Below are 26,277 nucleotides of genomic sequence, written 5' to 3' on the forward strand. Positions count from 1 at the left end.
AATCTTAGATTTAAAATAATGCAAAGCTACTTGAGCAATCATTTGATTTGTAATTCCCAATCAGTACTAACAGCCGAAGGAACCACATTGGATAGGCCAAGGGCAAATATGACAGTGGGTTTATTAAAATTCAAAACTAACTTTTTCAATTTGCTTGATAAATGGAAGAAAAAAAAAAGCCAAACCACAACTGTTTGAAATACTTTCATATATAAAATAACAATCCACTGTTTTGCCTTCACAAAACAGCACAACACATATTTCTCTTTAAATAAACTGGTAAATATACATACATTAAAAATGGTCAGTTTACTTCAGCTGCTCAGTGATTGAATAAAAGCTGTGCATCAACAGCTTACAGGTTAAACATAGTTTGTCAAAACACAGTTGATTTCAAATCAAAGGAGCGTAAGCCTAATCAATTGGACTGACTGTGTACATATACAAAGAGCCATCTATATGAATAGGAACTTATTACATGTATTACAAATACTGAGCTGTACATTAAACTACAATAGTATCTAAAAGAGTTTGTAGCATGTAAGACATGGCAGGAAAACACTTCTATTCAAGAGAGGTCCTGGACTAGGAAATGCTGAAAGAACTCTTGCGTCTTCCTCTTCTCTGCAAGGTCCTGCTTCGTGGGTGACCTCAGTAGCAAGGCAGCAAAAATGGTGGCTGTGAGGGATGACACAAGGCACAATGTCAATAACATAATAATTACTAACTGGCACTTGAAGTAAGATTAAATAGTTGCTTTTTTATTTTGTATCATAAAATATTAAATAAAAGGAGAACAATGAAAAAGGAACCAAATCCAGAATCTGATCCAACATTATTACAGCTAATATCGTAGCTACAGTAGAAGTCAGAAGTTTATATACACCTTAGCCAAATACATTTAAACTCAGACATTTAATACAAGTAAAAATTCCCTGTCTTAGGTCAGTTAGGATCACCACTTTATTTTAAGAATGTGAAACGTCAGAATAAGAGAGAGAATTATTTATTTCAGCATTTATTTATTTCATCACAATCCCAGTGGGTCAGACGTTTACATATCAATTAGTATTTGGTAGCATTGCCTTTAAAAATTTAATCGTTTTGGGAAGCCTTCCACAAGGTTCCCACAATAAGTTGGGTGAATTTTGGCCCATTCCTTTCGACAGAGCTGGTGAAACTGAGTACCTTGTAACAGCTTCTGATCTTAAACTTGCATTGCTCGACTTTAAAAACATTGAACCTCTTTGGTACTGGTCAAGAAGACCATGACATTTCATTTAACCCTTTCAAAACACACATCAGCCAATTGTTTGTGTGTTTGATAAGAATGCAAAATGTGTTACAGAATTTTTCCCTTTCACCTTACCTAAAATGTTGACATCCAGGCTATTGTGTGTAGAATGTTTCAACAACTCACGGAGAAAAGCCACTATATAGTTAAACACGTTTTTATGGCACTGAGGTAACAAGGATACAACCTGAGGATGAAGAAAAACATCACTCAATAGCAATCAACACCATAGACAAGCTAAAACACCACAACATGAGAGCAAATCACAGACTAATTCCCCACAACTGGGTTGGGTTCATTAGGGCACGCAACAGAAAAAAAAAAATATATATATATATTAGACCCTCCCTATTTCAGGATGTTTGAAGCCTAATGAACAAGACCTAGTACAGTAGACAATCATTACATACAGAGTATCCTACTATAGGGGCACTGAGAAAAGTAACATCTACTTTTAAGAGTGAGTTGAATTGGTACTGACCTTTTTACACTGACTGGTGTTGGAGCAGCACTCCAGGCACTGCTGGTACAGGGAGAAGGGAACCACAGGCTCAGGGAGGGCATCGAGGAAGAGGAGCAGTGCTTCTGCCACAGAGTGGTTACTGCCAGCTAGGGGCCAACACGGGTCAAGGGGCATCAACCACTTAAAACAAAACAGTAGACACTAAGACTTAATGGACACAACCCTGGATAAAGTAAGGCACAAAATGGAAAACTTTTGAAAAATAAATTAGCATTTCTTATTGGACATGTCCAGGTAGTCCTTCCCTGTTTTAGGCCATTTTCTTCCATTAAATGCCTAATGAACACTTCCCAGGCATATATAAGTTGTTAAGGATACGGAGAGAGTCTGGCATGCCAGTGTCAAGGCAATCCCTTATCTCCACAAATTCACTGCGGAGCCCAGGTTGTTGAAATAGTTCCCCCTTGAAATAGAGGCAAAAAGTTAGTTGTACTGTAAACACATAACTTCAAAGCACACAAAGGGTAGCCGGCAAAAGGAGCAGCATTTCAACAGATCGGGGATTAGTAGAACTGTATTCATGTCAATATTGTAGAGTATTATGCATTTCATTTTTTAAATTAAATCAACTAATAAATCTATACAAAAAAAGCAAACCAGGCATCACAGAGACAAAACCGTTCTGTTGTGTCATTCCAGCCTGTTGGTGGATGCCAGAGACAAATAGAACGTTTCCAAACGTTTCCATTTTCACTCTGCTAGTTTGCCGTGGTGAAAAAGACTAATATGTCGATCCTTGTAAAAAATTAAAAATACATTTAAAAAAAGCATAGCTGGGAGGACGCAAAAGCTGCCCAAATCACTTTGAATTATTTGAGGCTGTGTAACTAACTGGGAAAGGGGAGTTAAGTAGGCAAAAGGTACTAGCCAATGTCCTTGAAAACTAGTGTATTGTCAAGAACTGAATGCCTGATTCCGACCCGAGCTGTACTGGTTCTGATTTTGTCTTTTCACATTGTCCCTTCCAGGCAGCAACAACAACAATTGTGGAGGCATAGTACAGCCTAGGGCCAGTACAGCTCAGGGCCCGTTTTCCCAATATTTTTTATTTACTTATTTAACTATACAAGCCAGTTTAGAACAAATTCTTATTTACAATGATGGCCTACATGTAAAGATGTCACAGAGAGACAGATAAACAGCTTGATTCTATGTTTAGAGGATATTTTCTGTGTATAAAGTGAGGGGCAAAAAAAAGCATCCAATGACACACCTAGCTGTTCTAGGTTTGGTTCAGTAGTGCGTAAAATGGTAAAAGATTTCTGTGAGTCCTGACCTGTTTAGGAGCATTACGGTATAGGTGGTCCACCATCTGCCATATCTCTTTAGGGATATCCAGGGGCTTATCGATGATTACGGTTCTGGTCTCATCGCCTGATGACGTCTTTAGAAAGAAGACAAGAAAAATTGACAATTGAGTGAAATGGGTTTAAATCCTGGACCTAACCTTTCTTTAACAACATATCCTGAGAGGACAATGTGTTGTAGCTATTTATGCTGCCTGTATTAATAACTAGCAGGCCATAGATAATACAATTAAAAAAATTAAAAAAGGTTGAGACATCTTTGGGCTTCTTTATTCTCAGAATCTATCGTCTTTTGATCTGGTCAGTTTTAGCATAACACTGACTCAAGATCAAACACAGAAGCTTCTGGAGAGGGTTGCTCTGGCGTACATGACAGCCATGCTGTTTTGCAACACTAATGACCCTGTGGATATTCTACACCTGGCAACAGTGTGTTCTGGGACAATGGGTGATTTGATTCCCTGTTTGGAAACTCACTTCAGACACAAAATCTCCTATTTGGTTCATACAGTACAAAAAAAAACAATAAACGGTTTGTTTTTACACAAGAAGTAGGCTTAGTAAGACAAAAAACGAAAATGGGGTGCTGTAACGAAAAGCTTACGAACAGAATTTCCTTTTAGCTTCCGTCTTTAGTGCAAATGTGTCTCGTCTCTTGTCTCAATGAATTTGGGGAATATAGACTAAGGCTAATTCAACATTCACACTTCCTGGTTCATTTTTAGATGACTGTGCATTTACGTAGAACACAAAATCACAAATTATCAGCAGGACAGAATCCCCCCAGAGCACTTTCACTTTTAATTGTTTTTACTCTGGGCAAAACCTTTCATATAAAATACCCCTGAAGAGGGGGACATTTCCAGGCCACAGTCAGGTGTTGTGATTCCTGATTCTCCACTTTTTTCCCCAACGTGTGCACTTGCATACTCCATATTTCACAATGGTGGAAACTCCCTTCAGCCAATGCTTAGGTTACACCAATCTAATACTTTTAAATACACGATGGGGAATATACCAGACCACTGCACACTTTTGGAGAAGTGTGAAGAATGGGAAAGCAGCCTTCTGAGTCAGACTGCACCTGGGTCGTATTCACTCAGAACCATGAATTTGTACAATAAGAAATGCAAATTTTTGCTTTCCATTGCAAAATATATACAATAATAAACACACTCCTTGCTGGCTATAATGAACTCACTAGCTCCCGGAGGGTCTCCAGGGACATTTCCTGGATGGGGTCCCTCAGCTGACACAGGGTCTGGATGGACGAGCCGAAGCAGCTGGGTAGGTAGTTGCCTGACACAGAGAGAAAGTAGTCCTTTCCCCGCTCCAGGTGGAGCACCAGGATGTCCTCGATTTGCTGGCGGCCTGCATTGAGCTCCGTGGCGGTGGAGCGGTTCACAAACACCTCCAGGTCAATGTCCATGTTGCCGCCTTGGTGAACAGCACATTGACGGGATCAGGTATATTTATCAAATGGAGGAGAATTTCAGAAAGGCACCAATTCCTGATTATCATTTCCCTGATGAACAGGGTTGTGTTCATTAGGGATCAAATTAATGAAAACTCTAACAAACTAAAGGAGGGACTACTTGGACATGTCCAATAACCCAAAAGATTCTGTTTCAAAACGTTTGAAAATGTTTTTTTTTTGTTGCATGACCTAATGAACATGACCCTGCTCTATGTAAATGTGCTTTGTGGAAACTTGTTTGAATAACCACAAGCAAAGGTTGTACTGTACACTAAGCATTACTAACTGCACGTGAATGTGTGAAGGAAACCCTATTCATTTACAGCTGCATCACTACATCGACAACGCCAGAACTAAATGAGACAAACTGTTAAAACACAGACTATCAGCAAGACCCAGAGAGGCAACGAGCACTGAGGCACATCCACCACTCCTTCCACCCTAAGCCTTGAGATCTCTCCATTATTTACAAGTCTCTCGTGCTAGACAGATCTGAAATTGCTTCCCTACCATCAAACACTGAGTTGAGAAAATGCCTCTATCAATTGCAGTCACCGGGAAAACTCAAATCTAATCATTCACTCAGAACAGAGCTATGATATGGTCTCTCGCTTCATATGTCATAGAGCTCATGACATTACGTCAAACATAGCTGGGAGGCCAGGTGCTTATAGAGATTGATATCCATTCCTGAATGTAAGTCTTAGGCCCTGTTCTAATACTTCAGAAATGCCTTCCGACCTTCCTTGAAGTACTCACTGATCGGAATTAGTTAGGTTGAAGAAAATAATGGGCTGGCAACCTTGTATTCACCCAGCCAAACTCTAGATCTGGGGCTGTATGTATCAGACATTTTAGAGTAGGAGTGTTAATGTAGGATCAGTTTTACATTTGAGATCACAATGAATTTGATTACATGGACGGGGGGGGGACCTGATCCTAGATGAGCACTCCTTCTCTGAAACACTTGATACATGTGTTTACCTCAAGAAAACACAGAAGAAAGAATAAGGCCATGGTCCTGCTATACTCACCCTGAGCGATGAAGCCCTTGGCCGGGTTGGCGGTGAGCCAGGGCTTGCAGTAGGTGGGCTCATCCAGCTTCTGGATGAACTCAAACTGGCACGGGACCTGTCCGTCGTTGTGGAGGGTCAGAGTCTTTGCCTGGTGCTGCATGAACTTCACGTCTTTGAAGTGGAACTGGGGAGGGAGAGTGATTTGGATTAGGTTTCACAGGTAGGGAGTAGGGTGGGGTGAAAATCACAGCGCTGATTACAGAAATGATTGCAGTTGATATGCAGCCATTATCAAATGGTAGAGGACATCAGCTTCAATACCCTAATGGCATATCTAGAACCAGACTACAAGATGACATGTCGAAAAACCGTGACGTCCCCGATGGAGAAATTGCGCAACAATTGCTCTACAAGTGCAAGTACAAAGCACGAGCTCTCAAACACCATACATGGCATTAACAACAGATTGTTAGATGTCTATGAACACGCGGTCATACATCACTGCAACGAGCAGCAGGACATGATCCACGTACTGACAACATGGAGGAGAGCGCCGCCTGGTAGGGTTTCCTCTAGTTACAACAGTCAAAATTGTCAATAGTGTAAAAATTCATGAAAACTTAATGTAAGGTTAGGCTTAGACTAAGGTTAGCAGTATGGCTAGGTTTAAAATCACATTTTAAAAAGATCAATTGTAGAAATAGGCGGGCTTTATGACTTTGTGGCTGTGGTAACTAGTGACAACCAGTATGTAGGAATTCCAGGACCGAGGTAGATTGAACTGCAATGACCCCTAGCGGTCATACACAGAACCACCTCTGAATTGTGAATTCACATCATTTGAATCATTTTTCTTTCAACGTTTGAACAATACAAAAAGTGCAGTTTGAATGTGAAGAGAAAATGTAAATTTGTACATGTAGCATATTTCCCTCAATTTTACTCCTGTTTGTAAAGAGCAGAGCTCAACTGATAAGAGTCATTCACAAGGTCCTGCTGCTGTCAATGTTCACTGATAATGTTGCATTGTGTATTATGAAAGACCAGAGCAATGTTAACATATTCTTCATCTATAACAATTCAAGTAGAACGAACCACTTAACTCTTGACCACTCACCTCTCGTGTGGATAGGGTTAGGGATGGAATGCACTCGTTCTCCATCTTGTCCAGCGAGCGCACAATTTCCTCAAATGTCTTTTTGTAGGACTCTTCGTTCACCAGCTTGATCTGAGGAAGCAGCAGGGAAAGGAGGTTAGAACACAGATGAATAGGGGAAACTAGAACCATATCATTATTTTAACATTTAAAGAAAATGCCATGCAACAGAATATCTAGAATTACAATCCAAATACTTGTCATGAATGGATAAATGAAATGCTAAAATGCGCAATGCTAAAAGTTGTCTGAACTCTAAATATATGGCTCTGGGGAAACTCAGACTGGTCACAAGAATAAAAATCACTTCTAATAGGGAATTCCCGTACTTGGTAAAGACAGGAGGTCTAGTGGCAAGGCATTGGGAGAGGATGGAGCAAGATTAAACTCTGCCCACCTCCTTGCTTGCTCTGCCCTATAGTGTGACTAAGATTGTAAAAGGCCTACCTGAACAATCTTGGACTAGCTATAATATTCTTTGGTTATGACCCCCAGCGTAAACCAACCAAAACATCATGGTCTCTAAGAGGTTATTAAAGGACAAATGGCAGAAACTAATTCTCACCCCGATCTCCAGCAGGGAGCTGACTGGCTTGTGGTCGCTGGTCTTCAGGGCCATGTGACTCTGGTAGTGCAGCTGCCGCACATTCTTGCCTCGCCACAAGATCCGGTCGCACCACGCCGGCACACGACACTTTTCACTGAGGGCGTGAAACATGAAGCTTTAAGACATTTCAGAGACGAATTCCACGCAATGAGATATTTTTGTTGAGTTTTGTAACACTTTATTCTGCAGCTATAATGCTTTAAAATGTATTATAAGAATGTATGAGCATTTGTAATGCATTATAATAAGGCTTATAATGTCTCCCTATGTATCAATATTCCAATGCAAAACGGCTCATAATGTGACAACCATAAGACATTATAAGGGGTTGATACATGTTCTTATGATGCATTATAAAACATCATTATAATGCAATATATCTTCAGGATTTTAGTGAAGTGTTATTGTTTTCTCCATTGCCTTTATAGATAACTTCTCCTCTCTAAATGTCTAGTGTTACCTTGTGTCCCATTGATCGGAGCCGGTGTCGTATTTGTAAGTGGGCAGGAAGCCGATTTCTCCCTCCACAAAGCCCACGAAAACAGCCTTCTCATCGATCTGCCTCTTCAGCTGAGGACCACAGAGCCACAAGACAGCGTGACAATTATCACACTCATCAGGGTGTAATGTGACTGGCACTGAACACAGAGATTAGCAGTCTTACTCATTAGGGCATAACGTAGCAAAACGGTTTGCAACAGAAAATTTGTGTTTCTGATTGGATAATTTCAGGTAGTACCTCCCTGTTTCAGATCAGTTTTCTTCCGTTTGGTGCCTAATGAATATGACCCTGGGAACAATGTTGTGGAACTTTCAGATATTATGTAGAACAAACCTCCCTGTCTGATAAGTAGAATAAGGAATCATGTCAGCTCTATTCATGACATTATCTGCAACATTTGCCTACTGAACACACCCCAGAAGTAGATATTTAAATGGATTGAAGTTAAGCGGCTTGAGATGACCTACCTGGTCATAACTGTGCAGCGTTTCAAAATCCTTCTTGGCGATTAAGTCCTTCACATTGTCGACATCAAGGTCACTTAGCCTGTAGTTGAGATCTCCCAGCCATAGCACCACACTGTAAGCAAGGAAAATATGATGCATTGAGAATATGGAAAATCATAGAAATATAACTACTCTTCTATAATTCTACTTCAATATGGAAAACGGTGGCTATGGCTTTGCATGTGGTTCTAGAACTCATCCCATTCTACGACTGCATCGAAACACTGCATTCATTTCAAATTTCATGTAAGCCATTATAAAGTTATGTGAAATTGGCAAGGTGCACTGGTCTTGTGATCAAAAGGTTTACATAATACATTCGCAATTTTGTTCCCTTGAGAAAATGGCACCATGCTGGAATAAATACAAAGGATGATGTACCACCACAACTACCAAATCCAGGGTCCTGTTCATTCGGCACAAAATAACAAACAAAAAGACTGATAAAAGGGCAGGGATTATCTGGACTCGTCCAATAAGAAATACTTTTGTTTTCCTTTGCTAAATATTATCGATGTGTGCCCTAATGAACACAACCCAAAACATATCCAATACGAAATGCTCATGTAAATGTTTTCGTTCCAAAACCTGTAAAAAAATATATATAATAATAAAATGTTCATGCCCTAATGAACACAACCCTGAAAAGTGGAAATACTGCTTTGTACTAAAGACTTGTTCATACTCATGCTTCATGATGGCAAGTGGGGCCAGGGCGGGGTCGTGCTGGCGGAAAAGCAGCCTGCTGCAGATGTCCTTGTAGTCTTGGTTGCGCCTCTCATACTCCTCGATGTGGGCGGCCAGGTGGGAGTTGACCACACATATGTCAGAGTTGTGGAAGCGGAAGCGGATGGCCACAGCACCTTTGTTTCCCTGAGAAAGGTGTTTGTAAAACATTTGACATTATCTGCTTTTATAGAACAAACCATTTCCCTGCTGCGTCATGGAAAGTAGCACGCGCAGTTTCAGAAAAAGCTTTGTTTATCTAGCAGTGGATACAATCACATGCAAATTCAAATTCAGCAGGTGCAAGTTATTAACAAACACGGAATCAGATGGTCATTGTCAACAACATTGCAGATGTAAGAGAATTGGATAGCTAGCAAGCCTGTGAGGCAAGGTAAACTATCACAAATAGAGCTAGATAAAGCCAAATGAATAATCAACTGGTTGAACATAGCTATAGCCATCAGCCTTGTGTGTTTTCATAGTCATCACTCACTCACTGTTAAGTTTGTCAAGGTCCCGACTTAAGCGTTAGCTATCCTGCTACAGAGCTTTTTGGTACCGGGATGTGAGCGCGTCACTCGAATGCGACGTCTGTATACAAAAAAATAGCTCTATGAACAATAGGAAATCTAATGTGTTTTCCAAACACACCTTGGTTCCAAGTCTGGTGTATTTGGGGCGACAAATGTGAGAAAACCTGGTTTTCTAAACCCTGGTTAAAGCGGAGTTTGTAGGTAGAAGGGGTTGTAGTGCAATATAACTCCTTATCCAACTGTAAAATGGAAGCTAAATGAACCTCCTGCTTTAAACTTCCAAGACTGCTAAGCAATTGATGACAGCCCGCTTAGCGGCCAAGGATAAGTACTCCTACTATACCCTCACTGGACACACACACACACACCCCTACCATTCTACCCATGATGCCGGTGCCCACGGTCTCTGCCTCCATCTCAGAGATGTGCTTGGCGTGTTCATTCCTCACATAGAACAGCAGCATGATGCCCACCAGACGAACCAGTTTCACCTGTAGGGATACACAGGGGTCATAGGTCACAGATAGGACAATACACTGGTCACGCATTAGCTATTAGCCTGATCCTAGATGCGTTTGTGCTGTTACGAAACACCCATGGTTGTTCACGTAGCGTTTTAGCGGAAGGGGTAAACAATAGAGATCTGGTCAGGAGGACCGCAGTGAAGTGGCATACAGGATGATGCAATATTGTTCATGTCAACACTGCAGGAGCAAAAATGAGAAATTGCTAACAGTATGATTGTTCCACATTCAATCCTGTCAAGGATATAAACCTAAGTAGGATATGACACAACATTATCATATTCATGTGAAACCAGCCATTTCACAGACTCTTGCCCTATGCTGTCAATTAGGTAAGCGACCAAGTGTGCTAAATTCACACCAGTGACAGAGGACTGACAAATTGCATGTCATCATACTGGGTGGTTGAGTGAGAAAATCTTTACGAGCTTTCAAAGAGGAAGAAGCAGTTTGGCTTGAGTCTGCAATTTATAAAAAGGGGAAATAGGCCAAGATAAAAAGAAGATCGGAAGAGAGAAGCTCATGTACAAGCTTTCACCAGGGTAACAAAACCACACTTTACAGTATAAAGGGAAGCAAATAAGTCATTACAACATAACACTTTGCTTTGGAAATATCTGTAGTACAGCGACACTCAATTGTACTAACTGTGACCACATGCATCCTTCCTTCCTCACAGACTTGAGGTAATCACTGACTTGCATGTGCTTGGACAAGTGAAAGCAAGATTAGCATCCCACTTCTTTTACCAATCCAACCCTCTCACATCATTGATTATTGTATTTTAAGGAAGGAAGGATGCGTTTTTGGCGTATTCAAACAGGGCCTCAGTTATAAAGAAGAAACATGCATGTAACCGTCCCCACAGTCCCATTAGGGTGATTTCTCCCCTTCTCTGCTGTCTGTTTCAGCCAATCAGTGTCCCCGAATGGACATTTGGACTCTGGCCCCTCCCACTCTAGCTCAGAGTGGTAAATCATCTTCAGCTGATGAGGATGCAAAGTTTGGCTGGGGACCAAGTTTTCAGTGTGTTTTCTAGATGTGTTTGTGCGTGCATTCACAATGACAATTGGGGCCTTCTACTGTTGTGGATGTTTAATGCATGCTACTGAAACCTTGCTAGTGTTGGTTATCGTGATACATATGTACATTTGTTGTGTCGCCAGCTGGTAGCATTTTTTACCTCATGCATGTCGTCTAATTACAGAACTGAGTAGTATACTTAGTATAGCATTACACACACATTAGGCATTCTATGTATAGACCTGACTATATACAATTGAAGTCGGAAGTTTACATACACTTAGGTAGAAGTCATTAAAACTCGTTTTTCAACCACTCCACAAAGGTCTTGTTAAACTATTGTTTTGGCATGTCAGTTAGGACATCTGCTTTGTGCATGACAAGTAATTTTTTCCAACAATTGCTTACAGGACAGATTATTTCACTGTATCACAATTCCAGTGGGTCAGAAGTTTACATACACTAAGTTGACTGTGCCTTTAAACTGCCTGGAAAATTCCAGAAATGATGTCATGGCTTTAGAAGCTTCTGATAGGCTAATTGACATAATTTGAGTCAAATAAATGTGTACCTGTGGATGCATTTCAAGGACTACCTTCAAATTCAGTGCATGTTTGCTTGACATCATGGGAAAATCAAAAAGAAATTAGCCAAGACCTCAGAAAATAAATTGGACCTCCACAAGTCTGGTTCATCCTTGAGAGCGATTTCCAAATGCCTGAAGGTACCACGTTCATCTGTACAAACAATAGTATGGAAGTATAAACACCATGGGACCACGCAGCCATCATACCGCTCAGGAAGGAGACGCGTTCTGTCTCCTAGAGATGAACGTACTTTGGTGCGAAAAGTGCAAATCAATCCCAGAACCTTGTGAAGATGCTGGAGGAAACGGGTACAAAATTATCTATATCCACAGTATAACGTGTCCTATATCGACATAACCTGAAAGGTCGCTCAGCAAAGAAGAAGCCACTGCTTCAAAACCACCATCAAAAAGCCAGACTACGGTTTGCACCTGCAGATGGGGACAAAGATCGTACTTTTTGGAGAAATGTCCTCTGGTCTGATGAAACAAAAATAGAACTGTTTGGCCATAATGACCACCGTTATGTTTGGAGGAAAAAGGGGGACGCTTGCAACCCGCAGAACACCATCCCAACAGTGAAGCATGGGGGTGGCAGCATCATGTTATGGGGGTGCTTTGCTGCAGGAAGGACTGGTGCACTTCATAATTTATGGCATCATGAGGAAGGGAAATTATGTGGATATATTGAAGCAACATCTCAAGACATCAGTTAAAGTTAAAGCTTGGTCGCAAATGGGTCTTCCAAATGGACAATGACCCCAAGTATACTTCCAAAGTTGTGGCAAAATGGTTTAAGGACCACAAAGTCAAGGTTTTGGAGTGGCCATCACAAAGCCCTGACCTCAATCGTATAGAAAATGTGTCGGCAGAACTGAAAAAGCTTGTGCGAGCAAGGAGGCCTACAAACCTGACTCAGTTACACCAGCTCTGTCAGGAGGAAATTGGGCCAAAATTCACCCAACTTATTGTGGGAAGCTTGTGGAAGGCTACCTAAAACATTTGACCCAAGTTAAACAATTTAAAGGCAATGCTACCAAATACTAATTGAGTGCATGTAAACTTTCGACTTCAACTGTAGCTGCATTACCAGTTGTTCATTTCCTTTCTTTCATAGAACCACAAGATCATTTATGTGTGAAGAATACAACTCTGGATATGGACACATGTGCCTGGTTCTTCCTGGACCGCCTGTAGTGGGTCAGACTAAAGTGGAGTCAGCAATAAGTCACTAGCGGATGAGGGCATCTACAGCTAGACATATTTACATTGGTATTAGGACACACAACCTTGCGGCAGTAGCAAGACTGGGCATGACAAGTGGCCAGTGGTTAACTGAATGAGAGGGAGGTTCTTACTAAGGCGTACTTGGCGCCTGGATGCAGCCCCTCAGACACAGCCTTCATCCACTCTGTCTCCTTGGGCGTGTCATTGAAGAAGAAGGCCTCCTTGCTCAGGTCCAGCTCCTGAAACCTGCAACACAGGGTCATGTTCAGTAGGCACGGTACAAAACGGGGCAGGTACTATCCGAAGGTACCCAATTAATAATTATTTTGGTTTTCAGTTGCTAAGCATTTTGTGACAGCGTGCCCTGATAAACAGGATCAAGGAGAGCGTGAGTCCACTCAACTGACTGGCTCTTCTACGGTTGTAAACCTTGTGTTTAAGTTCCTAATTCACAGCTTACATAAATGTTTTTTTTTTTTTAATCATCTGCAACACGACAAGACTAGTCGTGCACACTGGGAAAGAGACACGATTCATAGAGGTTTGGCTGAATTGGCTCTGTTGCAACTACGACTGTCTTCCCACTCAATACAATTCATGACTTAACTCACCCTCTTGTAGTGGGGTCTCAGACAGTACAATCAGTGTCTATGTGGGCTATGGATTTAGAGGGGAATTGATTTGTAATGCCTGGGTGGATAGGACTTACCCCACGCAGTACATGTCAGGGGGAGTGGATGTGGAACCCAGCCATGGACGGAGGCCTTCTTTGGGGGTTTGCCCATTCACATTGTACGTGCCTAGGAAGAAACTGAGAGATGGAGAGGAGTGGTAAGTACAAAATCAGTGGGAGCAAAGCCTAACACTGCCTAATATAGGCGTAACTGGTGAACTGTGAGGGTGTCTGGCAGACATGACCTTAGCAAGCCCCTTCAGATGGTGCAATGGGCAACAAGAACCTAAACACTTCACAGAGCTATGTGTGTGTGTCCACCACCAGAGGGCATTGTAGTATAAATCACTTGTCATCATGACACTGTCCATGATCTGTACTTGTTATCGTGGCATCTGTTCAAACCTCCTGCATCCTAATAGTATTTTCTTCCTCCTGAAGTGTGTACTTTTCCACTACTGCCCACAAATGTAAAAGCATTGGCTTGGTGTAGACATGGGCTAGACGGAGTTTCCATATACCAGTCACTTACCTTCAAGTTCGTAAATGGAATTGCACATGTGGGTGGAGGGATTGGGACAGAACCAAATGCTTTTTATCACAAAAGATATTTGTAAAACCCTTTTGCTTAAAACCTGCATTAGAAATGAATTACTATGAGTTTGGATAGTAGTAATTTGAGAGCAACCATTTCCTTCGACATTACATGGAAATTGACAATTCTTTAATTCGTCAGTTATAGCTAAGAGATGCTTTCTCACACCTCTACACTGACATCCTGTTTACCGCAAAATGTGTCAACCCTGTAGCTTGCATTTTGCATAGAAGTTGGATGACCACAAATACACAAACTGGGTGGTTCAAGCCCAGAATGCTGATTGGCTGACAGTCGTGATATCAGACTGATCTATTTTTACTGATCTAATTACATGGGCAATCAGTTAACAGCAATAAGCCACCTCGGGGGTTTGTGATATATGGCCAATATACCACAGCGTTGCGTGTTGCATCGTGACTAATAAAAGCCATTAGCCGTGGTATATTGGACATATACCACACCCCCTCCAGCCTTATTGCTTAAACATACCTTATTCACTATTGTGCCAACCTGGAGCAAATTGTGGTAGGTGGGATATTTAATTTAACAAGGTCCTTTCCAGCAAATGGATGTGTTACCAGACCAGCGCAGCACCAGTCGGCTTGGCTGTGAATAAAGTAATAGAGTAGCGGGCTAGTCACTGGTCCAGCAATGGCGGACGCCTAACCAGCCCAGAAACATGAAAAGGATATAAGAATACATGTTACAGTGACTTTGATAGGGACAGAGGCAGGGGGGTTACCTGAAATTCTCCAGGTAGGTGTAGATGTCCTCGTTCTTGAGCAGCTCACAGCGGACGAGGTTGTCGCGCAGGCCAAACTGCGGCATGGCTAGCATTGTGGCTTTGTTGGACGCTGTGTGGCTGGACTGGCGTACCAGGTCATCTCTGCCCTCGCGCTTCAGCTCATCCCAGCCCTCACGCTTCACTTTCCCTTGGCTGCGGGGCCCACAAGACGGACGTTTATACTTGCAACGATTGTGCTAGGTGGAGTTTTCAGCTACCTTAGGTGAATGCACGGATGGTAGGTTGCTCTAGATAAGAAAGTCTGCTAAATGACAAAATGTGAATATAAAGATGGTCTGGGTGGGGTGACAGGAGTGTCAAATGTAGTTGTAGTCCTTTACTACTGTATAACATCTACTACCACTACACATCTCCTTTCAGACTAAACCAACTAAAAGGTACCACAAGGGTGTGTTTGCACTTGGCACCAAGGTCTTTCCTATGCAGAGCTACAATTAGGCTATCATTATTGATGTCTACCATGGTTTGTGTTGTGGGTGTTGTTTTTGTCTTAAGTCATGATGTTCATTAGCCTGGACGGAAGCGAATGTTGTGAGAGACATTATATAGTGATTTTGTAATAGGATCAAGGGGGGGCCTAATGTAGGCTATACATACAGTATAGCTTCCAGCCGGGCTAATGAACAACATGGCTAATGAATAACTGCAACACAAACATTTCAATGTCCTCAATACAGGACAGGGGTTAGAGGACGAGAGGAGAAATGCAATATGGCACACTGGTCCTTATATCCTTCTTCAAGCACCAACCATTTGCATACTGCACACTGTCAGAGAGAGGAGAGTGGTGTTCAGTACATACCTCTCTGGGCCGGACTCCACTCTGGGGTGCTCCACTCCACTGTTCACCCTCTTGTTCCCTTCTACTGGGGATCTGCTTACTGCGTTCAATGAGTTCCCTGTTGGGTGAGAGAGAGACAGACAAAGAAAGAAAGAGAGCGTGGGAGAGAGTTGAAAGAGCAGGAGATAAAAAAAAGACAACAAGAGAGAGTGAGCGAGCGAGCGAGCAAGAGATAGGAAGAGAGACACAGGAGTTGTAAACCAAGTCATTCTAATCAGGCAAATACATTGCCATGTGCCAACACTAATCCTATAAAAAGGCCCCTGGAGCTAGCAATGCAAATGCTTCGCCAGTGAAGAATCAATCAGCTCATGGCTGAAACAGACCCCACACAGGTCAATAGTGAAGTTGATTTGGTCCTTGCCTACTCGGATGTATGGAAAATGGACTGAGGCTGTCTTCAAAAGCATTGCATTAGATAGAGCATTTTATTACATTCTATAGTGAAAAATATACAAAAATATAAAAACGCAACATGTAAAGTGTTTATCCCATGTTTCATGAGCTGAAATAAAAGATCCCAGAAATGTTCCATACGCACAAAAAGCGTATTTTCTCGCAAATGTTGTGTACAAACTTGTTTACATCCCTGTTAGTGAGGATTTCTCCTTTGTCAAGATAATCCATCCACCTGACACATCAAGAAGCTGATTAAACAGCATTACACAGGTGCACCTAATGCTGGGGCCATTAAAAGGCCACTCTAAAATGTACAGTTGTCACAACACCATGCCACAGATGTCTCAAGTTGAAGGAACGAGCAATTGGCATGCTGACTGCAGGAATGTCCACCAGAGCATTGAATGTTAATTTCTCTACCATAAGCTACCATTCTCTACCATAAGCCGCCTCCAAATGTTGTTTTAGAGTATTTGGAAGTCCAACCGGCCTTACAACCACGTGTACCCACACCAGCCCAGGACCTCCACATCCGGCTTCTTCACCTGCGGGATCTTCTGAGACCATCCACCCGGACAGATGATGAAACTGTAGGTTTGCACAACCTGTCAGAAACTGTCTCAGTGAATCTCATCTGCATGCTCGTCATCCTCACCACGCTCTTGACCTGACTGCAGTTTGAGGTCGTAGCCGACTTCAGTGGGCAAACGATCAGCTTCGATGGCCACTGGAGAAGTGTGCACTTTACGAATGAATTGCGGTTTCAACTGTACCAGGCAGATGGCATACAGATGGTATGGTGTTGTGTGGCGAGCGGTTTGCTGATGTCAACGTTGTGGACAGAGTGCCCCATGGTGGTGGTGGGGTTATGATATGGGGAGGCATAAGCTGCGAAAAACAAACAACTGCGTTTTGTCAATGGCAATGTAAATGCACAGAAATACCATGACGAGATTCTGAGGCCCATCGTCGAGCCATTCATCCGCCACCATCACCTCATGTTTCAGCATGATAATGCACGGGCCCCATGTCGCAAGGATCTGTACACAATTCCTGGAAGCTGAAAATGTCCCAGTTCTTCCATGGCCTGCATACTCAGACATGTCACCCATTGAGCATGTGGAACACTCTGTACGACAGTGTGTTCCAGTTCTCACCAACTTCGCACAGCCATTGAAGAGGAGTGGGACAACATTCTACAGGCCACATTCAACTCTATGCAAAGGAGATGACGCACTGCATGAGGCAAATGTTTGTCACACCAGATACTGACTGTATATGTGGCCAACAGATGCATATCTGTATTCCAAGGCATGTGAAAGCCATAGATTAGGGCCTAATTCATTTATTTCAATTGATTGATTTCCTTATATGAACTGTAACTCAGTAAAATCTTTGAAATTGTTGCATATTGCGCTTATATTTTTTGTTCAGGCATAACCTTTATTCATCCAGGTTAACCTCACTGACATCAAATCTCTATTGCAAGATACCCTAGACAAGACATTGCATTTTAAGTTGTTTAAATCAATGGAAGAGTCAAAGCCTGAGTCTAACACAATACGGCCACTGTCTGCTACTGCGTGGCAGAAGAAACTCTACGAACATGGCAAGTGTATTAAAGAGGAAATTGCTTTAGAGGGAGTATAGTTTTTTTTTTGCTTAACCACCAACCGTCTCATATAGCTGTATCTGATTGCGAGTTCATTGTTTATTGCATTCTGTTTTCCGGAATCAACTCAATACAAGCTGCTGTGCAAGAAAAGAGCCAACATGTTTTCATGCAACAGGCCTTGGCCTACAAGCTTTTGAGATTTCTTACCCAGTATGAGGACAAGATATCAAAAACAGATCTGGGACCAGGGGTATATTCACTAGGAACCAAACAGGAATGAAAATGGGGAGACCTAACTGAATTTATCCAATAGAAACTCTTGTTTATTGCTAAATGTTTTCCATTTGCTACGGTTTGGACTAATGATTACACCCAAGGCTAAGCACAAGATGTATTGAGTTCAGGAACCAATAGCTTCCTGCAATAGGATCGGACTTGGGCCAACCTTTCTTTAGAAAAACAGTTGGAAGTTAACATAGGCTAATACAACGTAAACATAGGCTCATCCTTTAGCAAAGCGTAATTCGAATCTCATCACAGAGATCTTTAGGCATACTGGTGTCCAAAACAGGGGCATTAGAGAACCAGTATGCTATTTTGAGTAAACAAAATGGCAGTATCAATTACAGTGTAGTGGCGCTGCGGCACAAATTTCCATTTGTAGGGTGTGCGCGCGTGCTATTAGAACACAGGAAATGGAAACAAACTACTCCCTGTGAGATCAGATGGAAACTCCCTGAGAGCTTTGAGAGACCAATGTGGAGGAGGAGTAAGCCCCAACACACAAGATCCCTAGTTCCCAACTCACTAGACAGCTTCCCAGTCCCCAACCCAGGCTCATGTTGAAAGTCAACATCTAGACCTAGGACTACATTGGATCTCAGCTATTTCCAAAGGATGACTTACTGCATTTCACCTGAGTCCTAAATAATACACCACAAGATCCCAACTCCCAAGGGAGCTTCCCAGTCCCTGACCTAACCTAATATTGAAAGTAAACACCTAGGCCTACACTGGCTTTCATTTGGCCTATTTGAGAAGAATGATTCACTGCATTTTACCCTCCTCCTGTCCAAAGAGAAGGGAAGATGAGCTAGCCTATAAAAAAAGTGTCTTTATGGTAATCCGCTGCATGCTTTATATTCCTCTGTGGTCACTGTAAGGCTCTTTAAACCTGTTAAATGCTACACCAACAAACAATTCACTGTCATGGCAAAATTACAGTGCATGATCAAACCCTATGAGAATTGAATGGATAGCTTTCAGAGTTCTGCATACATATACCACACATGAATTATGATACAAAAATGTTAGTGGAGAGACCAATCCAACGGTTGGAACTATTGATAGCATGCCTCCACTATTCATTCTATACAGCAAGCTCCACTTTCACCATTCAGTCTTGTGATCATCACTAACTGCAGTCTAAAACTGGAAACATGAAAAGTGTGAGTCAACCACTTAGCTGTAGCATACTGCATTGTGGGTGCACAAAAGTCGGGGCAAAAGAAAATCTGTGCTCATCACAAAGTTCAGCATTGCATATAATAACCCTTTGTATCTAGGAATAATAAAATGAGCAGAGACATATAATGTTCTTATCTGCAGTCTACTAGTATGGACACTTTCCAAGATACAAAAATAAAGAGAATCCAAGACAATCAAACTAGTGTCCATCAATTTCCAATGGAAAATGCCAAGTGGCTACTAATTGCCCGTCTAGCTTTACACGTTCAGTTGACAGATACTGGAGAAAGCCAAGACAGTGAAAATCCCAAAGCTGCTGGACGTCAGGTTTGCATGGTGCATTACCAAACCCAAATCAGGACACAATGACAGATGAACTGTCGGAAACCTACATCGTATGGCCTAGTTTATCTAGTTTACAAATATAGATGGCGAACCTTTACAAACCATAATATTGACATGCTAAATACCTAGCTAGTGCGCTCGTTCCAAACCACAGCTCAAACAAAACATGCACATAAAGAACGCCACTGAGCTAGCTAGAGTATATAGTTACTTCAACTAATACGCTGGCAAGCTACATATCATTTTGTCAACGTTTTAACTTAAACCAAGGAAGAACAAGTAACGTTAATCTGTGCATATTTAGCTAGAAGCAGAAAGTCGAGATAGCAACAAAAGCTAACAGAAGTTAGCAGATGCTAGCTAAGGTGGAAAAGCACTGCTGCATAAAAAAAGTTACTTACGTTTCAGACTGCGGTAGCAAATATACCATCTAAATACAACAGTAAATCATAAACATGTCCCCATACCAGTGTCTTTAATCACCCTAGACATCTCCAAGTAGGGCTTCCACGCATTATGTGCAGTGCAATGTCCAAGGACCTGTTCGTGCAAGGAATGTTGAGAATACATTTTTTTTTCACGCGCACTCGCGCAAGTGAAGTCGTGCCACAGACCAAACTAATCAACCATGAAAACACTGGACGGTCTCTGGTAAGTGGCAAATGAAAAAAAAAATCACTACAAAAGTTTAACTATAAAGCGTTTATGTCGGGCCAAATACAGTCTTACAATTATTTCCATGTCAACCCATTTTTGAACTAATGTGAAGTTATATGCATTACACATGCATAAAGAAATTGCATATGGGTAGGCCTTGCATGAAATAATGACAATTATGTTTCAGTGGTAGGAGAAAATCTAAAGATACAACAACAACAACAACAACAAAATCAACATTGCAAATAGCATGTAGATGTACAGGTTTGGGCACTTGGCTTATCAATGGGAGTGCCAGAGCAAATAGCTTCCTTTGACATTGGCTGACACTGACAGGCACAGTGCGATAGCTTTCTCACAGTGTGAAGATAGATCCATTGTGGAATTATTTTTCTGGACTTAAAGCCAACATGGAAGATAATGTTGTCACTCTCCCCAAAGTTTAACAAGACCATCTAACATCAACAAGAGACATGTCACACAACCATAAGAAATGTCATAGCTTTGTGATGTCACTTCGGAGGGCACCTCCTAGACTTTGGATCAGATACAGTTATCATGATCCAAGAACCATGGTTAATTATCAATCATGTGCTTTCTTAGTGTTGGCCTGTCATTTCATTCAGCTGTCAACAACACGAATTTGCTAGATATTACCACAGAAAGGGCTCTGTGTGATAAGGGTAGACGTTCAGTGAGGGTACTGACTGAGAGGGACACAAATAGGGCTGTTGGCTTACCTGTTTTCTTATGCTGGCTGATCTTGGTGTGTGCCGTTCCCAAGGGTACAAGGGTCTGTTTGATGCCACCTTGGCCTTTGGAGGCTTTGCGGTACTTGTGGAGCCACTCAAACTTCGGTGCTTCCTTGGGAGACTTGCAAACATCTGAAGGAGGAAAAAGGGAAGCATGAAAAAGGCACTTACACTAATCCCAGAATATGCCATTTCAATTGTAGGCTATAAGCATACTTTGTTATTCAAATGGTTTATAAATGTTGCTCCATAGAAGTGGAGAAGCTGGAGGCGCATCAATGATAAGGAAACAATTCCAAGAGATCCTCAGCAGAACAGAACACACAATGAGGATAATTATCAATAATACAGTAAACTGAAAATGACCCACAGCATTTGCTTCATTCAAATAGGTACTCAAAAGTAGAAAGTGATTCAGGGGCAGGTTACTTCACATTCTCACGAGCTGGTTGCCTTACAATTGTTTGTTGACTAAAAACTTTTGTTACTATGTGGTTGAAAAAGATATTCAGTTATGTTCCCTCTTTCATGTGGTTCACACACACAAACACACAGACACTTCCTCTTACACGTATATTTGACCTACCTTGAGAACATTACCGCACCAAAATCACTCACTCTGCTATTTTACTTTCAACAAGACCACACACTTTACAAAGATGTCACTTTTCTGCTTACCTTGCGAGTTTCTCACATTCTTCCTGTTCACAAGAATAGCTGCCAGGTTACCAAAACTTTCCATCACTGTTTCCTCTCACAGAGTAAAAGTGAGTGTGGCCCTTTTTAAAAAATATCTTTAATCCTCCATCTTAAATTTAAGAGCTCCATTTGGTAAAGTAGTGAGCTAATGCCAAAAATGACACATACATAGCAAAGTAAGCTGTCTCTCAACGAATCCAGTGGCTCATCCCATTGAGATGAACAGGAAAAAACATGTAAAAGCCAAAAGCAAATATATAAGTCAAATGGAAGGAAATATTATATAGCAACAGACATATACTACCCAAGAAGAGCACACAGCACTAAACTCCACCCCAGTCTCTTTTCCTTCTTTCACTTACTCTCTTTCTCTGATGCCATCTCTCTCTCTCTCTCTCTCTCTCTCTCTCTCTCTCTCTCTCTCTCTCTCTCTCTCTCTCTCTCTCTCTCAACTATGCATCACATTTGGCTGTTGTCTTATAGGTGAAGTGACAACTGGTTCCCCTCTTTTTAGAGTTTTGTGTAACTTGTGGTGTGTCTTTTCCCATCTATTACATCACTTTTATCAACTTGAATTAAGGTTATTGTTGAACATTTTCTGAACAATCTGCCATTTCTCTGAGTAGCAACAAGTACATACAGAACACAATATACTTATGGTAAAAACAATATGTGATTGTCAGGGTTGGGTATGTTCCTATCTAAATGTAATCCGTTACAGTTACTAGTTACCTGCCCAAAATTGTAATCAGTAACATTACGTTACTGAGTTTGGGTAATCCGAAAGTTATCTGATTACATCCCAGTGATTCTAATAAATGTTACACCCCTTGATCTTCAAGAATAGGACTTGGAAATATAGATTAGCCAAATGTATTTGTCCATTGTTTATGATTTTGTTGTCATGTAGGACTTATTGGGATCATTGAGTCAAATGCCATATGCTGCATTTGCTATAGGCCTATTGTTTACCTGGATATAATTTTTTATATTTAACCAGGCAAGTCAGTTAAGAACAAATTCTTATTTACAATGATGGCCTACCTGGCCAAACCCAGACGACACTAGGCCAGTTGTGCACCACCCTATGGGACTCCCAATCACGGCCGGATGTGATGCAGCCTGGATTTGAACCTGGGACTGCAATGAAACCTCTTGCACTGACATGCAGTGCCTTAGACCGCCATGCCACTCGGGAGCCCTACTAGTAGTTCATGACATGTAATAAACTTACTGGCAAAACAAATGTGTTTTATGTGATACGGTTTCTACCGAATGACTAAAATTGAGAATAAAATTTGAATCCATTATTTTTGGACAGTTCACTTGCAACTGCACTGAAATTATCATATATTAAATGGCAAAAATTAAATGATATGTCATACAGAAATGAGCACACATCTCAAATTACTGGCCAGATTTGATTATTGCAACATAAACAAGTAAACCAGGGTCATGTTCACTAGGCCCTCACCAGAAAACAGAAAACAGACTTAAACAGGGAGGAACTACCTGTGCTTGTCCAATAAGCAGATTTTTTTTCAATTCAAATCATTTTGTAATAGTGTGCATGACCCTTTACTTGGTTATGTCCCAATTATTTATCATTCCTTCTAAAGTGTGCACTTGTTCACTTCCCCTCACTGATTTGAAAGGAAATGAATGGTTTAAGATATATGGTGGAAACCCCCTCTTGCCCATGCCTCCACTGATCCAATGCTTATAGATTTGTGGTAAGTAGTGACCAGGTGTATACTTCAGGAGAAATCATTTGGATGCAACGCTTGTGATACATTTATGGAGAAGTAAGTCATGTCTTACCACTCCAGGCTCTGTTGACCTCACTGAGGAAAAGGCGAGAGTGGGAGCCAAATGGAAGCCTCACCTCCAGCTCCCCATCTTGGAAGTTCAGCCTCACTCTAGTGTCTGCACCTATATAAATATCATGTAATATACATTTAATAACTTGGCCCTTATGAACATACCAGGGGGAAATTGACCCAAGAAAAAAAAGAAAACTCACCCACAAAAGAAAGTTCATCTGCCGAGGACACTGAGGAAAGAATAACATATTATTACAATGCATTATGATGCCCATGCCTTTACCTCCATTGTGCATATTATAATAATCAAGTTAAAACCAATGCATTAACTTTTGCATACCTTCCACAACCGCAAAGTCATTAGAGATGGGAACAATGTCCTCCAATGTGACATCTTCACCAGTTATCGCCATTCTTCTATGGGTAAAAACAAACAGCCTATAGGAAACAAAGATGGAACATTACTATAGGCAGGTGTAATGCATTTTTCAGAGCATTTATATTTCATAAGTCTGGTGGAATAGCATAAATTTCAACTCACGCATGTTCCTTGGTGCGCTCCACCAAACCCAATAGTCTGCTTTCAGTGACATTGTCCACAAAGACAAGACATTGAACAGCATGTTTACAACAATCTGGTTAAGGAAATTGCATAGGTTTTTGCACAATGTCACATTTGAAAATAGGCTTACACAAGTGTTGGGAAAAACATTACGCATCAAGTACCTTCAAAGAGCAGAGGCCTAGTCATTCATATAAAACAAATCTAATGCCTGGAAAATATGTAGGTCTAGAGTAGGCTACAGTTAAGGATTCGGCCCATGTGACAAATACAATTGAATTTGATTAGCTTGTATAACATTGCCACCCAGTGGAGGACCTATCATATTGTACACAAAAGGCTCAAACTGTTCTGTTTCCATCTACTTAGCCCGGGACCTGTGTCTCATTGGTCATGGCTCCAGCGGTCCTGCTCTGACTTGGGGCCAAAGCCAGGCCATTGGTACTTTTCAGTTGTCATTTACATAACAATGGCTAACTGTGAACTTTAACACCTTCTTATGCAGAGGTTGTTGATTCTGCTCTTTACAAATCCCCAGTCAGCCCTAGCTATTGAAACACAATGTCCATAGTATAACACAAGGGCGTATACTAGTGTAACACTTGTGTTACAATCGAAAAGCAGCACAAATGTCCTCATTAAGCCATTTGCAATTCTTATTCTTTACACTCAAAGCCTATTAAATCCAAACAATTGTACTATTGAATGAAATATATAAAATATCACCACATTCAGATACACACACGTATAGTCAATTAGGCCTTGACAAACAAACTCCACGGCCTCGCCTTGTGTGAACTGCCGGTAGGCCACGTCGGAATGAAACATTGTCTTCTTCTTCCAAAGGAAGTCAAACATCAGCCTTTAGATAACGCAATCATAACATTGGAGTGATACAAAAAACATTTTAGTGCGCACTATAAAGGATACTATGACGCAATTTTCGTCTTGTGGCAAAATCTCTTGAATTGCGAAGGATTGATCCATTACTTAAAACCGTTACTTTCGTGCAAACTCTCTCACTCCCATAAAATACAAATTGAAGCGAGAATAGACACAGACCAAACGTTTCTCTCTTACAAAGTTGGGCTAGACCACCTTCTTATCGAGAACACAAAACAACAAATCCGACCACATTTTTGCTTTCACAGTGCGTAAAAGTGTATTGCCGTGTTCCGACATGATTCCGTATTCTTCGAGATGTCCTTATTCCTTTTTCCAAGATGTTTGTGGATCTGCCACGCAGAGATTTCAGCAGCTAAAATTGACGTCATGTTTTGGCTGTCGTTTGAGGAAATATTAATCGGATTACTCACTGTTTAATCGGACAGATGCAGGTGTAAATACTAAATTGTAGATGTGCTATCTACTTCATACACACCGGGGTTGGATAGGTTACTTTCTAAATGCAGTCTATTAAGTTACCTACTAGATACTTGTCCAAAAATAAATGTTTGTATTACCCAAATTCACTAATGTAATTTTATTACTTTCAGTTACTGTTGGATTACTTTAATTTAAGAGGCATTAGAAGAAGACAAAAAGGATGGTCATTTTGTGTGTCGTCATAGTAGTGGTCTCTGACTTGTGGTCAGATTGGCTAAAGTGGAACAAACTCAAACTTGCACCTTTCTTCAAGCCTAAATGTAACCTCATTGAGAAAACATAAAGGCGTTATAATGTATTTGTATGCAAACATCGTTTCTGAATTTAAAAGTACTAATAATCTATTTTTTTCAAAAGTATCTCTAATACGATTACAATATTTTTTGGTGTCAACGTAATTGATTACAGGTAAAAACAAACAAAAAACAAACATCAGATTACATGTAACTGGATTACATGAAATTAGTTACTCCCAAATCCTGATACACACACATATCAAACCCTTATTCATCAGACAAAATAAAGATAAATTATTATATCATTTGGACAGTATTGTGTAGTCATGCCTAGTCAAAAATAATTTTTGTAGTTTAATAGAAAAGAACATTTACCTTTTTATTAAGATAATCCTGCATTGGATTGAAG

The 26,277-nt window shown here is 41.1% G+C and overlaps 1 protein-coding gene across 4 annotated transcripts; it reads right to left on the reverse strand.

Annotated features, from left to right (window-relative positions):
* Nucleotides 1-102: 102 nt before the first annotated feature.
* Nucleotides 103-24,313, reverse strand: LOC135520076 (type II inositol 1,4,5-trisphosphate 5-phosphatase-like). Of its 4 annotated transcripts, XM_064945400.1 has the most exons (22): nt 24,226-24,313; nt 24,025-24,122; nt 23,885-23,914; nt 23,683-23,793; nt 21,151-21,294; nt 15,889-15,985; nt 15,024-15,218; nt 13,720-13,821; nt 13,142-13,256; nt 10,025-10,141; nt 9,074-9,261; nt 8,350-8,461; nt 7,841-7,950; nt 7,339-7,474; nt 6,735-6,845; nt 5,636-5,801; nt 4,326-4,561; nt 3,094-3,201; nt 2,136-2,220; nt 1,776-1,903; nt 1,370-1,481; nt 103-678 (listed from the first exon to the last, which is right to left on the reverse strand). In XM_064945400.1, exons 2-22 carry the CDS (start codon nt 24,095-24,097, stop codon nt 569-571), a joined length of 2,586 nt encoding a protein of 861 aa, XP_064801472.1. In that variant the 5' UTR covers nt 24,098-24,122; nt 24,226-24,313; the 3' UTR covers nt 103-568. The 4 variants fall into 4 exon arrangements, with proteins under 4 accessions (XP_064801472.1, XP_064801470.1, XP_064801469.1 ...); XM_064945398.1 differs by lacking the exons at nt 23,683-23,793; nt 23,885-23,914; nt 24,025-24,122; nt 24,226-24,313 and adding an exon at nt 22,224-22,257; XM_064945397.1 differs by lacking the exons at nt 23,683-23,793; nt 23,885-23,914; nt 24,025-24,122; nt 24,226-24,313 and adding an exon at nt 21,841-22,211.
* Between the last annotated feature and the right edge of the window lie 1,964 nt (nt 24,314-26,277).

This window comes from Oncorhynchus masou, chromosome 29 (genome assembly GCF_036934945.1).
Source record: "Oncorhynchus masou masou isolate Uvic2021 chromosome 29, UVic_Omas_1.1, whole genome shotgun sequence".
Taxonomy (NCBI): domain Eukaryota; kingdom Metazoa; phylum Chordata; class Actinopteri; order Salmoniformes; family Salmonidae; genus Oncorhynchus; species Oncorhynchus masou.

What these genes read in the sequence shown, in the direction of transcription:
- LOC135520076 (XM_064945400.1), bottom strand. Translation starts at nt 24,097, where the DNA reads ATGGCGATAACTGGTGAAGATGTCACATTGGAGGACATTGTTCCCATC. An exon ending in ACCTACCTGGAGAATTTCAG is followed by an intron (nt 13,822 to 15,023) that starts GTAACCCCCCTG and finishes TCCATCTCTCAG; the next exon opens with TTTCTTCCTAGGCACGTACA. An exon ending in TCCGATCAATGGGACACAAG is followed by an intron (nt 7,475 to 7,840) that starts GTAACACTAGAC and finishes TCACGCCCTCAG; the next exon opens with TGAAAAGTGTCGTGTGCCGG.